We start from the raw sequence: 16,047 nt of genomic DNA, 5'->3' as shown, positions 1-16,047 counted from the left end.
CACATTTGAGAGCGTATTCATTTATTTCACGTTTGCAAACTATGTTGGCGCTATGTTGGCGTTAAACTATGTTTTAAAACTAATAAAAACCATTTCATGTAAATAGAGGGGGGGGGGGGGGGATTGTCACTGTACTCGCACGAGCAGATGGCGGAAGTGCCTGACCGCCAAGTGAAGTCCGAGCAACTCGCGGTCGAAGGTACTGTAACGGCGTTCGGGCGGGCGAAGCTGCCGGCTAAAGAACGCCAGCGGTTGCCAAGCTCCGTTTTAAAACTAATAAAAACCCCGGGGGGATTGTCACTGTACTCGCAAGCCGTTCGCCGTTCGCTTTGGCGTTGCGAATGGACCAAAACATTTCATGCACCAAACCATTTCATGTAAAGCGTTCGCCGTTCGCTTTGGCGTTGCGAATGGACCAAAACATTTCATGGACCAAACCATTTCATGTAAATAGAGGGGGGGATATAATTTTAGATATAGATATTGTACGGGCATGCCCTAGTTCTTCACAATTGAGAGATATGGTCAAAAACGATATATAGCACGATATCTCAAAAAGTTGTGAACGGATTCGTACGAAGCTGGGTGGTTGAGTTGGGTAGGTGAGAACAACAAGGTGATTCGATTTTGGTTTAGGTATGGATGTAGATATGACCGATCAGTGGTCAACAAAATGTAAACTGTTCAGCCAGGCGGAGGTATGCGCTCTACCATGTGACGTCCTAGTTACCTCCACCACCAAAGGTGGATGGAGGTTAAGTTTTCACATCTGTCTGTGTGTCTGTCTGTGAACAAGATATCTCAAAAAGTTGTGGACGGATTCGGACGAAATTTGGCAGGGAGGTAGTGCATGTGAAATGGATGAAATTTGGCAGGGAGGTAGTACATGTGAAATGGACGAAATTTGGCAGGGAGGTAGTACATGTGAAATGGACGAAATTTGGCAAGGAGGTAGTGCATGTGAAATGGACGAAATTTGGCAGGGAGGTAGTAGATGTGAAATGGATGAAATTTGGCAGGGAGGTAGTACATGTGAAATGGACGAAATTTGGCAAGGAGGTAGTGCATGTGAAATGGACGAAATTTGGCAGGGAGGTAGTAGATGTGAAATGGACGAAATTTGGCAAGGAGGTAGTGCATGTGAAATGGACGAAATTTGGCAGGGAGGTAGTAGATGTGAAATGGATGAAATTTGGCAGGGAGGTCGTACATGTGAAATGGATGAAATTTTGCAGGGAGGTAGTGCATGTGACACGGACGAAATTTGGCAGGGAGGTAGTGCATGTGAAACGGACGAAATTTGGCAGGGAGGTAGTGCATGTGAAACGGACGAAATTTGGCAGGGAGGTAGTGCATGTGAAACGGACGAAATTTGGCAGGGAGGTAGTGCATGTGAAACGGACGAAATTTGGCAGGGAGGTAGTGCATGTGAAACGGACGAAATTTGGCAGGGAGGTAGTGCATGTGAAATGGACGAAATTTGGCAGGGAGGTAGTGCATGTGAAACGGACGAAATTTGGCAGGGAGGTAGAACATGTGAAACGGACGAAATTTGGCAGGGAGGTGGTGCATGTGAAATGGACGAAATTTGGCAGGGAGGTAGTGCATGTGAAATGGACGAAATTTGGCAGGGAGGTGGTGCATGTGAAATGGACGAAATTTGGCAGGGAGGTAGTGCATGTGAAATGGACGAAATTTGGCAGGGAGGTGGTGCATGTGAAATGGACGAAATTTGGCAGGGAGGTAGTGCATGTGAAATGGACGAAATTTGGCAGGGAGGTAGTGCATGTGAAATGGACGAAATTTGGCAGGGAGGTAGTGCATGTGAAATGGACGAAATTTGGCAGGGAGGTAGTGCATGTGAAATGGACGAAATTTGGCAGGGAGGTAGTGCATGTGAAATGGACGAAATTTGGCAGGGAGGTGGTGCATGTGAAATGGACGAAATTTGGCAGGGAGGTAGTACATGTGAAATGGACGAAATTTGGCAGGGAGGTAGTGCATGTGAAATGGTCGAAATTTGGCAGGGAGGTAGTGCATGTGAAATGGACGAAATTTGGCAGGGAGGTAGTGCATGTGAAACGGACGAAATTTGGCAGGGAGGTAGTACATGTGAAATGGATGAAATTTGGCAGGGAGGTCGTACATGTGAAATGGATGAAATTTGGCAGGGAGGTAGTGCATGTGAAACGGACGAAATTTGGCAGAGGGGTAGTGCATGTGAAATGGACGAAATTATTAGATTTTGGTGAAGATCTGGATTCGGATCCGGGTAGTATAATTTTTAAAGTGATTCTTCACCATTGGGAGATAGGGCCAAAAATTATACATAGCAGGATATCTCAAAAAGTTATGGACGGATTTGGACGAAACTTGGTGGACAGGTTGTGTGTGTGACAAGGCCAAACAGATTCGATTTTGGTGAAGATCTCAATATGGATTCGGATTTGAGAATTATTTAATTTATAAGTGTTTCTTCACCATTGAGGGATCGGGTGAATAGTGATATACAACATGATATTAAAAAAATTTATGCATGACTTGTGACTAAACTTGGTGAATGAGTTGGTTAGGTGACAAGAACAAGCGATTCGATTTTGGTTCAGGTCCGAATCCAGATCCGGCATATCATTGGGATACAAAACATTGGGATGCTCTACCAAGTGCCGTTCTAGTTTAGCATGCTTTCACTTCAATATGCATTGCTTTAGCTTTGATAACTTGGCAATTATAACCAAATATAAAATAAACTCAAATAATGTGCGGATTTACTTACCCCACCAAGCAAGGCAATCCCCGAGGCAATGTTTAGTACAGTCGGGACAATTCCAAATTTGCGAGCCTGATGAGAGAATGTAAATATGTGAAAGAAAATGTAAAACAATTATCCAGTTTAACGTCCATCCGATGGACGGAGCAAACATTGATATTTATCCCTGCATGTTAATCACCAGGGTAACAGTTTACAACAACAAACAACAACATGCATTTTAAGGCCATGTTCCCTGCTAGAGCGGGGGTTAGCCTTGCGGTCCCCATGACAATCTTCTCCATTTTGCCCTATTTTCTGCATCTCTCCTTGTTAACCCCCTTGCCCGCATTTCTTCTTCCACCATCTTTAGCCAAGTCTTTCTCGGTCTTCCCCGTCCTCTACTTCCTTCTACATTAACTTCCATCACTCTTCTCAACCAGTCACTTTCATCCTTCCTCAATACATGACCAAACCATCTCAACCTGTTCCTCTTCACAGCATCAATCACAGGCAATATTCCCATCATCTTTCGCAATTCATCATTTGTCTTCCTCTCTCTCAACGATATCCATCGTTGTCAAAGCACATCAAAGCACATGTCAAAGCACATCCATCGAACCATTCGCATTTCCACCCTTTCCAGCCTTCGTTGCTGCTCTACGTTCATTACCCATGTCTCGCTCCCATAAATCATAACACTTCTCACACATGCAGCATACACCTTTCCCTTCAGCTTCAGCGACACTCTCCTCCTCATCAGCATGCCACTCAGTCCCCGAAACTTCTTCCATGCACATCTCACTCGAGCAACCGTTGCCGAGTCTGATCCACCTTCTCCATTCAGCATGTCTCCGAGGTAGCAAAATGTTTTCACACCTTCCAGCTTCACGCCGTCTCCAAGATCCAACTCAACATTTCCTCCATCTGCAGCTCCCTCTGTGCACACCTTACATTTGAATGTAGCTGCCACACTGGTTAATGACCCTCTCAGACCACTACATTTTTGATGAACCCACTCAGCACACATTGTACATTGAATGGAGTTCACTCCGACACCCTTCCTGCACACAGCACACGGCCACTTCCCAGTTCTTTCCACCTCACCACATGCTTTACCACTTGCCATCACCTTTGTCTTTCCGATATTCACCTTCAGACCTTTTGTCTCCATACATTCCTTCCACTTGTTCATCTTTTCCTTCAGTCCATCCATACTTTCCGCAATCAACACCAGATCATCTGCATACAACAACTCCCACGGTAAACCCTCCTTTACGGTCTGAGCCAGCACCTCCATCACAGCTACAAATAGTAGTGGACTTAGTACCGACCCCTGATGCACTCCCACCTTCACCTCAAACTCACCACTGTTCCCGTCCTTCGTCCTTACAGCTGTGCGTGCTCTTTTGTACATTGCCATCACTACTCTGATCAACCATTCCTCCACTCCTAACTTCCTCAATGCCCATGTCAATACTTTGCGTGGAACCCTATCGAATGCTTTCTCCAGATCAACAAACCCAAAAAACAACTTCTTCCTCTTATCCATGTACTTCTCCTGCAACTGCCTCACAATGAAAAGCGCATCTGTCGTTCCTCTTCCTGGCATAAATCCAAACTGCATTTCGTCGATCTTCACTTTCTTCCTTATCCTCCTCTCCAACACCCTTTCCAATACCTTCATTCCATGCTCCAATAACTTTATCGCTCGGTACGAGCCACACTCGAGAGGGTCACCTTTCCCCTTGTATAGAGGGACGAGGGTACTCAGTTCCCAATCCACTGGAATGCGGCCTTCTTTCACCACCAGATTACAGATCTCTGTCATTCTCTTCACACCCCAACTTCCTGCTGCCTTCAACATATCTCCCACAACTCCCGTCGGCCCTCCCACTTTTCCACTCTTCATTGCTTTTATCGCTTCCTCAACTTCCTTCTCAGTTATCTTCTCTGCCGGTCCTAAAACTGGGTTACTCTCTATGTTGCCATCCCATTCATTCTCTGTATTCAACAGCATTTCCATATATCTTTTCCATCTTCCTTTAATTCCATCTGGGTCGACAACGATTTGTCCCACTTCATCCTTCAAGCAACTCACCCCCATCACATCACACCTCTCTTTCGCTATCTGCTTTGCAATCCTGAATACTGCTTTCTGACCCTCTTCCGAATCCAAGCGTTCTCCGAACATTTTCCTACATGCCTCCTGCGCCTTTGCTACCTCTTTCTTTGCAGCCTTCCTGGCTGCCTTATAACGTTCATGCTCTGCTGTTTCTGCTCCCGTACCCTTTGCCTTCTGCCACTCTTTGAACTTCTTCCTCTTCTCGTCAATCCTCTTTCCAACCTCAACATCCCACCACCATGTTTCCGAGTGCCTCGGTGGTCCTTTTGTCCATCCACATACCTCACCAACGGCTCCCAACAGACTAGCTTTCATTGACATCCAACCACTTTCAAGCTCAACCACATCATCCTCTACCCTACTCAGCCTCTCTTTTAATGCCTCCCTTACTGTCACCTCTTTCAACCTCCACACCTTCATTCTCGGTTGGTACTTCACCCGCCGAGCTCTCCTCGCACCTTTCACCCTTATGTCGCAGACAACCAAGTGGTGCTGTGAAACAGCCTCCTCCCCCGGGATCACCTTTGTGTCCCGGAGGTGCCCCCTATCTCGCCAACGCACCATCAGGTAGTCAACGGTTGTCGTCGACCCACCTGACGTGTATGTAAAACAAGCTTATTGTCCTCTTTCTGGAACTGAGTATTACAAATCAACAAATCAGCTCCATCAGCAAACTCCAAAATCCTTTCACCTTCTCCATTTCTCACACCATATCCGTAACCCCCATGAACTCCCTCAAAACCATCCATACTCCTTCCCACATGTCCATTCAGGTCTCCTCCCACCACAACAACTTCCTCATCTTTCACGTTTTCCATCAGCTTCTCTATCGCACACCAGAACTTGTCCTTCTCTTCATCGCTTCGACCAACCTGCGGAGCATATCCCGAGATGACGTTCACCAAGAGCTTTCCAATCATCATTTTCACCATCATCAACCTATCACTCACTCTAGTCACACTCACCACACTGTCTACAAACTCCTCAGAAAACAGGACACCAACACCATTCACGCCCTCCGGGCACCCTTGCCACACAAACTTGTATTTCTGTCCCTGCCTACCCTTCACCATTCTCACACCACTTCCCTTCCATCTCGTCTCTTGCACACGACATATGTCCACTCTTCTTCTGACCAATACTTCCACCACTTCTCCTGATCTCCCTGTCATTGTCCCCACATTCCATGTCCCAAACCTCAGAAACCGATCTCCACTTCGGGCTGCACCCTGCCCATATGTACTTGTGATTGTCATGGTTCTCTTTTTGAGGCAATGTTTTTATGGCCGGATGCCCTTCCTGACGCCAACCCTTTTAGTCGTCTCTTACGACACGCAGGGATACGGTGTACCTATTCTGACCAGGGTACACACTGGGAAACGTTTAAAACATGTAAATTCTGGGGGGGGGGGGGGGGAGGGGGGTGTCAGCATCACGGCTGAGGTTTAAACATATTCCAACAATATCCAAACAGAACGATGAAAAAACAATCCGGGAAAAGTCTCCAAGCGAGAACGTGGATTTGAGAAAGAAGGAGCAGAGGCGGAAGAAAACGAGATACAGGGGGCGGGGCACAAGCCGAGACGAGGAGGAGAGCGAACAAGCACGTGTCCGGGAGGAGAGAAAGAATCAATATATAATTATTTGTCTAGGGAGGTGAGGTGAGGGGGAGAAAACAAAATAAAAGAAACAAGCAATACAGCGAAGGAAATAACCCAAACCGACAAAACACCGACGGAGGGAGGGAAGCCCCAAATCACCAGGCCGCGCACGAGGTACGACTCAGAAAACGATTAACTACACACAAGTTTGCACGAACCACAAACCAACACCAACTAGAAACACACAATAACACGTACACAGCAAAATAACCAGTGGAAATTTGACAAAGCCAAGAATGGGAAAACACTCAAACTTCGATGCCGTGGAGAGCTCGAAGCACGCCTCACTCGCCCGAGGAACCCCATAGTTTATAGGTAACATAGGTAACCCCATAGGTAACAGTTTACAGATGGCCCCATATTCAAACCCAGGCCAAAAGACTAATGCAATACCTCTAGGCCATCCTGTCAGCCTCAAATGGTTATGAAAAAATTTCCCATAGGGAGAAGTAAAAACGCGACCCTTCAAAACATATAATTATAAACTCTCTTACTCCACTCATTAAACCAATCCTATAGCCCCTCACAAAGTCAGTTTTGAAATGACTTCACATACAACACAAGAGCTTTTCAAGGCCTCAAACTTTGGGATTCAGTGCTGCTCATGTTTTTCCAAAGTAAAAGTTAGCATTCAAATAATCATTATAGCATTTGTTGCGGTTTGGGGATTTTCGCACGTGCTGGTGAAAGCTGCAGCTCCCATTTCCACCTCACTGAAGTCAAGTTTTCCAAACCGGATTCATCGTGCTTTTAATGTCATGTCGTTTAAAACGGGTTATAAGGTTTGAATTGGACTTCAAACCTTGCATCTCAATCTGTTTTACACGAGTGTTTAGCCGATGCTGTAACCAGTTATCGTTTCTGGAATCACATTCTCTCAAAAACTTCCCCTTCAGTGTTCAACTTTCCCGTGGAAGAGTGTTCAGCCAACTTTTCCGAAGAAAATAGTTGGTTTAACACGCACGTGCATGGTCACGTTACAACTTTGCTATGACCAATTTAGATTACCAATGTAATCAATGTAATTTATTAATTTGCCAATTATTGATTATTTAATTAATTAACTTAATGCCCAATATAATTTAATTAATTACCTCCGCCACCGAAGGTGGATGGAGGTTATGTTTTCACCCCTGTCTGTCTGTGAACAAAATATCTCAAGTTGTGGACGGAATCGGATGAAATTTGGCGGAGAGGATGAGGTATGTGACAAGGACGAAATGATTAGATTTTGGTGAAGAACCGGATCCGGATCCGGCTATGAGAATTTTAAAAGTGATTCTTCACCATTGGGAGATAGGGCCAAAAACGATACGTAGCAGGATATCTCCAAAAATTAGACGCATTTGGACGAAACTTGGTTGACAGGTTGTTTGTGCGACACGGACAAATAGATTCGATTTTGAAGATCTGAATATGGATTCGAATATGAGGATTATTTAATTTTTTCTCAAGTGATTCTTCACCATTGAGAGATCGGGCGAAAAATGATATTTAACATGATATCTCAAAAAGTTATGGACGAGTTATGACTAAACTTGGTGGACGAGTTGGTTAGGCGACAAGAACAAGCTGATTAGATTTTGGTTCAGGTCCGCATCCAGATCCGGCCGATCATTGGGATACAAAACAAACTGTTCAGCCTTGCGGAGGTATGCGCTCCACCGAGTGCCGTTCTAGTTTAGATTGCAATTACGTGTGTGTGTGTGTGTGTGTGTGTGTGTGTGTGTGTGTGTGTGTGTGTGTGTGTGTGTGTGTGTGTGTGTGTGTGTGTGTATTGTTAATGTCCGGCTTCCTTCTTGGGACTACAGTGCAGTAATTGGTCTTTATTTTGATTAGCCAAAACAATATCTGGCCAGGTTATAACCACAAACATTTATTTGGTCAAAGACACTTGAACCATTCAATTACGTTGGCAAAAAGCAGATAAAAGGATAATAAAACTCACCTTGCCATAGACTTGGATCTCAAACCTTATGCCGTAGGCCTTAATGAGCGTTCTTTCATTCTGGTTGTGATAGATAGCGTAACTGAGAAAGAAAGACAAAATGTAGATGAGAAACGGGACAGGAGGAGTGAATAAAGGGGATTTCATGTTTTCTGGTTTTTCATGATTTCATGTTTCTGGCTCCTTCTATATATGGAATTACAGTATCTCATATGTATGAGTGGGTTCATAAAGGGAGGGATTTTTGGGAGCTGTGTATGTAAGTGGCAGAGCAGAGTCAAGAGGGAGCGGAGAGCATTGCTGTGCCGGTGTGCTTCGTGTATAGGTTTTTTTTTTTTTTTTTTTTTTTTTTTTTAATAATCCCAACTTTGGATGACATCCGCCTGCCAGTTGACATTGATCGATCAAAGAACCTTGGCTTTTATGATACTCTTAAAGTGAAACGCAGGGCATATACATGAACTGATCGTTACCAAATCTGATCATATAATTAAGGCCCAATATGAAATGTGTGATGGAGGTACAATGTGTGTAGGTACAAGATCATGACTGGGAGACTTATGATGGGCGACCAGAGTTATTAAAGACCAGTCGAGACTTTAAAAAATGCAATGTTGAGGCTCAGGGAGGAGCGAGAACATAAAAGTGCTTGGTTGGTCACCAGTTATGTCAGCACTCATGTACACAATCTTTGCATTGACATTTCCCATTAACACAGTCAAATTTAGGGAGTGGAGAGAGGGTGGATGGTTGTGTGAGAGGGGCGGGGAGTGTGCAAGAAAGACAAACCGGAAGTTATATCCAGGTGAGATGGTGGACTGTCGACTTGGGTTGTCCAGTCGACGAAAGGTATAAGTTGGCCGACATAGTGAAACCCGATAGTCAAAATCACAAAACCAAGCAACACGAATTCCGATTACGCCACCCTGCTCACCACATTCATTCGGTAATGCATGGCATCTCAACCTCCATAACCATTTACCTTGCATTCCTTACAATCATATCACTTGGTTAGCGGAGGAACAACAAACAGGATCCAACTGGGGAAAACCTCAACTTTGGCCATGAATGCTCAACATATCTTGGTTTATGAAATTCTGTTCCAGTGCAAGACCCAACCTGTATTCATACAAGGGTTAAATTTTAAGCTTATGAAAAGTAATCTTGGCAGTGGGGTATTCCATTGTCCTGTCGTTTCTCCCTGGTCCTTCTTGTGTGGTATGGCCGGGACCCGTTAGGGTTTATCTCGTTAAGTATCTACAGTGTGTACGATATCCAGTGCTCGTATTTCGGGTATAAATAGTACTGTAGAATAAAGGCTCTCGTGTCGTTTGTTATAGTAAACCCTCCCCTGTTATAATAAACACACGCATTAAGTCCCTTGGTCTCTGAGTTGCCCTGGTGGTGAGCCACATCATTAATCGTCCATTAAATGACAGATTATGTTCGGGATCATTAGTGCCCTGCATGAAACGCTTCACGCTTCCGTTGTGGCAGAACCACCCGTGCTGTCACTTCAGTGCCGGGCATGAAGGAAGTACCAGCACGTGGCGTAACTGGCTCAGACGTTCCACTGAAGTATGGTAGCATGGCACATAGGCCCGTGAACCTGCATCCGAAACTGTGGACCGGCATGACCACTTTAAGCATGGTTTGTCAGGATTTGGACAGGCAACTGGCCTGGGCTGACAACTGTAACAATATATATATACAAACAATGTGTGTGGGTGAGTTACTTCTCCTACTTTCTGACCCAGCTATGTTCCCTCTCCCCCTCAATCCTCCTCCTTGGTGATTTCAATATCCACATGGACTCCACTGACTCCACGCTAACCACTGACTTCACTGATTTACTCACCTGCTTTAACCTCACTCAACATGTCAACTTTCCTACCCATAACCGTGGTCACATTTTGGACCTTGTCTGCTCTACTGGACTAATTTTGCACCATCTCTCTGGCTCCGACCTCACTCTCTCTGACCACCTAGACGGGACTGGGGGGACAGGGCTCATCTCCTTCCATCACTCTGACCATCAACATCCCCACCCCAGCACCAAGGCATTATCGCACTATCAACTTCCGTAAGCTAAACGCTCTTTCACCTGCCTCATTCTCATCGACCCTCTCTGAAAAAATGTCCACTTCTCCCTTCGTTGACCTCCACACCCCTTCTGACCTCACTGACTACTACAACCACACTCTCTCCTCCTGCCTTGACCAACTTGCGCCTATAAAAACCAAAACAGTTTCTTTCACCCATTCTGCTCCCTGGTTTACCCCTGAACTCCGCCTGATGAAAACTCGTGCTCGCCAACTTGAAAGACTCCGCAATAAGACGGGTCTCACAGTTCACTCCCAGGCCTACAAGGACCACATACAACACTATAAAGATGCCCTCTCCCGCGCCCGCTCCGCCTACTACTCTCAAATTATCCACTCTGGCTCCGGAAACCCAAAAGCACTCTTCTCTACAATAAACAAACTCCTCAGCCCCCTGAACACCACCACCCAGTCATTCACAATAGACAACTGCATCTCCTTCCTTTCATTCTTCCAACGCAAAATTGAAAACATCTACAACAGCTTGACCACCGCCGCACCCGCTCCCCCTCAAACCACCTGCCCCCCCTTATCCTGCCATCCCCTGTCTCAATTCTCCCCAGTCTCCCCTACTGACCTCTCTGAACTCCTCATCGGAATGAAAACTGCCACCTGCACTCTTGACCCCATCCCCTCCAGCTTTGTCAAGGCCTCCCTTCCTGCTCTCTCTCCACTTATCATTGCAACAATAAACTCCTCCCTGTCTACAGGCATCGTCCCACCATCCCTCAAAATTGCTGCTGTTACCCCCATTCTGAAAAAACCTGGACTAAACCCTGACACCCGAAATAACTTCAGACCCATCTCCAACCTACCCTTTGTCAAAGGTTTTGGAACGCGCTGTAGCCACTCAACTCAAACATCACCTCTCTGCCAATAACCTGTATGAAACATTCCAATCCGGATTCCGCTCCAACCACAGTACTGAAACTGCTCTCCTCAAAATCACCAACGACCTTCTCCTCTCCTCTGACGCTGGCAACCTCAACATTCTCATCCTCCTCGACCTCAGCGCCGCCTTTGACACCATCGATCACACCATCCTCCTCACCCGACTTGAAACCACCTTTAACATTACCGGCACTGCCCTCTCTTGGATTAAATCATACCTCTCTGACAGACATCAGTTCATCTCCATCAATAACTGCAAATCCCCCACTGCTCCCCTCCCCCAAGGTGTCCCCCAAGGTTCAGTTCTTGGCCCCCTCCTCTTCATCCTTTACCTGTCCCCCCCTCGGTCACTTAATCCGCCGTCATGGTCTCCAATTCCACTGCTTCGCCGATGACATCCAGCTTTTCATCTCCACCAAGTCCATCTCCACCGCCACCCACTCTATCCTGACAAACTGCATCACTGAAATAAAATCCTGGCTTCAAATCAACTTCCTCAAACTTAACTGTGATAAATCTGAAATAATCATCATTGGCCCAAAAACGCTCACCAAGTCCACCCATAACTTTGCCCTCAACATCGACGGTTTCCCAGTATCCACCTCCCCTCACATCCGGAATCTTGGCATCATCTTTGACCAAACCCTCTCCTTCGACAAATACACTAAACAGATCACAAAGACAGCCTTCTTTCACCTGAAAAACATCGCCCGTCTCCGTCCATCCCTCTCCTCCGTGGCTGCAGAAACCCTCATCCACGCCTTCATCACTTCCCGTCTGGACTACTGCAATAGCCTCCTTTATGGTTCACCCTCAACAATCACCAATAAACTCCAATACATTCAGAACTCCGCTGCCCGTCTACTCACCCATTCCCGGACCCGTGACCACATCACCCCCGTCCTTTACAAGCTTCACTGGCTCCCCATCTCCCAGAGAATCCAGTACAAAATCCTCCTCTTGACCTACAAAGCCCTCCATAACCTGGCCCCATCCTACCTGGCTGACCTCCTCTCCAGACACACTCCCACCCGCAACCTCCGCTCTGCTGGTACCAACCTCCTGACCCCCCCCATCCGGACCAAATTTACATCCTGGGGGGACAGGGCCTTCTCCATCGCTGCTCCCACCCTCTGGAACTCGCTACCTCACACCATCAGAGACTCCTCCTCACTCACCACATTCAAAACATCACTCAAGACCCACCTGTTCAACACTGCATTCAACATTTAACCCACAGCATCTAACCCCTGACTATCTCCTCTCCTTCTCCCTCCTTTGTGCTTTGAATATTTCCCTATTGATTCTTCTTTTTTTGCAATTGTCTTTATGTTTTGCTATGCATTATGTTTTGCACTCTGTCAAAGCGTCTTTGGGCTTCCTGAAAAGCGCTATATAAAATAAATGCATTATTATTATTATTATTAAACATAGTATACTTAAAACTTTAATTGCCTCACCTAACACATAAAGGTTGTCATGATATTTGATTAACCAATGAAAAAATAAACCTACAATAGCAATTCGTTTTGACTTGTACCTCACAAACAGCAGCTAGATGTGCTTGATTAAAGCCACATGGGCTGTCTTTTTGGAATGCAAACCTGGGTCGCAAGAGTTTCAAAATCTTGTCCAGCTGCAGCCACCATATCACCAAGACGGAAGATTGGACACGTGTTGTTCTTGGTACTGAATCTGCAGCTTTTCATCCACGTCATGTTGGCATCATCTGGGATATTCCGTCTGTGACAATACACCCATGTTGTTTAGGTAGCGTACATGTAAGAGAAAATGGTTGCATCAATACCAATAGTGCCCTTAATGGCAAATACACAGCAACAACTCCAAAGTGACTTTTTATTTTTACCCCGTGCACGCGAGGCAAAAAGTGGGTTTAAGCAATTGGTTCATGTCCGTCCATCTGTATATTTATGAACGTCAGTTTATGATTGAGAATTATTATAATTATTAATTATCGAGAATTATATATTAACTTATTTCAATTGAATGTTATATTTTGAACATGAATCGGAAAAATTAATCTGCCATTTTAGAGTACTTTTTAAAGCCTGTCTGGCAGTAAAAAAATAGAAAATAATTCCAACCTGGAAACAATGTTTTTAACAACGTCATAAAGGCCACAAACAATCGGCATGAAGAACAATTGTAACGTTGTTGTTGTTGTTGTTGTTGTTGTTGTATAGCCCTGGACAGTTCTCTCAAACAAGCCCGCGGCACGGAGACAGCCGATCATTATCCAAGGAGCGACCCAGGGATCCCCCACATCCAGAATGGTGTACCCTTCCTTCACGAAGTCAGGGCCATGACAGTTAGAGAAAGAGAAGAGAAGAGACAGAGACAAAAGGGAAAGGGTCGGTCCATGGGGACCGATCGGCACTCTGACCGTGACCCCGCTGCCCTGACTAATCCGGGCAGCACGATTGTAGCAAGTTAAATAAGGTGGTGTAATAGCCACTGCGTCAACGGTGGTAAATTCCGTGATTAATCTATTTATTTGTACGACTTTTACAATATTTATTTTATTTAAATTGAATTATATACAGACAGTCCTGGACTTCCAAACTCCTTGACATATGAACGTCCGTACTGACAAAAGAAGTCCCATTAAAATAAATGCAGTTCGATGTCTTAAATTATCAATAGCTGAGGCTATCGTAGATCTTTGGACCACACTCTTAACCTCCTTCTTTTTCTGCATTCGCACAACAAACACCACAGCGCATGACGAGTTGTGACATGCTCTCCCACCACCGCCTTGCAGTCTTTGATCCTCCACAGCTGTTCATTCCGAACCATCACCAAATCCATACCACGCGCGTAGTCGTTCATTCATTGACAGCAGCAGTCGCCATTTTAGATTCGCACTCGGTGGCTTTTTGAATTTAAGTCAAGGGAATGAACAAAAAATTTTTTTTAACTCTACCTGTGTGGTGTACATTTTGTTTTAGTTTTACATTATCTATGTGTTTTTCATCAATGTGTGTGTGCCGTCCTTCGGATGAACGTTAAACTGAATGCCCCGTCGCACACTCGCCTCGAAGCTGTGTCTAGTCTGATTTAAAATCTCGGTAATCACATCCCTATTTGCCCCATGTCACGCTCCACTTTATTTTGTCACTCTTCCCTGCTCTTGGTTGTTTCCTTTCTGTTCCTTTCATTTTTTTTGTCCGTATCCGTTCTAGCTCTTCCACGAGCATCAATGCTGTATAGGGCAGGGTGGGGGAGAAGGCAAGTTTTGAGTTAGCGTAAGATGCATACAACTTAATTAATAGCGCCAAACTACCGGATTTTTTTTTTTGAACGATCTTCAAAATCATTATATTACTTGAATTGAAGTATGCTCTGAAACACTACATGGGGTATCGTGTTCTATGAACTCTCTAGTTTACTGTTATCACAATGATACCTGCTGATGTTGAACCGAGGAAAGTAAACAGAAATCTTGATCAGTGCTGTGAGGTTTTCTGCTCCCTTAAGCTTTGGAGGCCTGTTGTTTAGGGGAAGACATAAGCGGGAAGGGGGTGGGGGAGGGGGTGGCAGAATTCATTACAACCTGGTCCTCAGAGGGGAGAAAAATCTCAGGATACTCTAAAATGCCTCATTTCTCTCTGATGTTCATTCATTTACTATTATTATCCTATTGTTTGACTTGATAATCATATGTATGCATCTTATTTTGAACAACGTTAAAAGAAAATATTTACATATTACATATTACATACACGTAAATGTTCAAACCTTTTGGAACTTCCTCTCCCTCACCCACTTAAATACTGCTGTGGGAATGTCTTCTAGGAGGTAACTTTGCATAGTATAACAATAGTCATTTCCCTTAATGCGCGTATTAGAATAAGCGTGAGGTAATTTAATTGCAATATAGAGATATGCGTCGTTATGTGTATAGAAAGCTGTCACTTTCCTTCCCCACATGTGTGTCTAAACCCACTTTCTCTTCACACCATTTTATTTTTTGTCCCTTTGTAATCTGTCTTAAATGTCCTTTAAAGTGATCTAACAGGCCATTGGCACCAATTTATGGGGAAACGCCATGACCACTTAGCACCATGAGGTGATGATAGGTTGCCCCGCGCACGAACTACACCCCGAACCAATGACAACCAAGCAGGGAGAGGCTAGTGGTGTCATGGCTTGAGGTGGGGAGAAACAAAAAGGCACGTTACGAGCCGTGAGGGAGAGGAGATATCTGAGACCTTTGCGGGGGAAGCTGCGCACAGAATCCCTTGGGCTTTCTGCGCGACAAGGACACATCCGTTAGTCTTCCACTATGCCCCCACCGCAGGCCTCGCCTACACCCTAATAGATAATCTTCGTCCGACTATACTTGTCCAAGTTGCTAAACACATCCGATTCCATATAAATTTTTTGCCTTATTCACAGCTTTCTTCTCTTGCTGTTTTCCTCTTAGGCCTAGACAATTGCTATAACACTGCATCTAGATGTCCTCCTCCCCTAACCCTGCATCCTTGATCTTTTCTATCCAAACTCCCAAACCTCCTTCTCACCAACTGCCTTTGCCACTTCCTCAATCC

General features: G+C 45.1%; 1 protein-coding gene across 1 annotated transcript in view; it reads right to left on the bottom strand.

Annotated features, from left to right (window-relative positions):
- Nucleotides 1–16,047, bottom strand: part of LOC144893260 (P2X purinoceptor 4-like) — a 41,564-nt gene that overhangs the window by 14,178 nt on the left and 11,339 nt on the right. Inside the window, exons 7-11 of the mRNA XM_078783144.1 lie at nt 14,904–14,984; nt 13,081–13,219; nt 9,273–9,409; nt 8,484–8,565; nt 2,777–2,842 (exon numbers count right to left, since the gene is read on the bottom strand). Coding sequence (XP_078639270.1) covers nt 2,777–2,842; nt 8,484–8,565; nt 9,273–9,409; nt 13,081–13,219; nt 14,904–14,984 — 505 coding nt within the window. The remainder of the gene's footprint in view (nt 1–2,776; nt 2,843–8,483; nt 8,566–9,272; nt 9,410–13,080; nt 13,220–14,903; nt 14,985–16,047) is intronic.

The sequence above is a fragment of the Myxine glutinosa genome, chromosome 8, assembly GCF_964187855.1.
Source record: "Myxine glutinosa chromosome 8, kmMyxGlut1.1, whole genome shotgun sequence".
In the NCBI taxonomy this organism is placed as follows: Eukaryota; Metazoa; Chordata; class Myxini; order Myxiniformes; family Myxinidae; genus Myxine; species Myxine glutinosa.
This window is presented reverse-complemented; position numbering and strand designations above follow the sequence as displayed.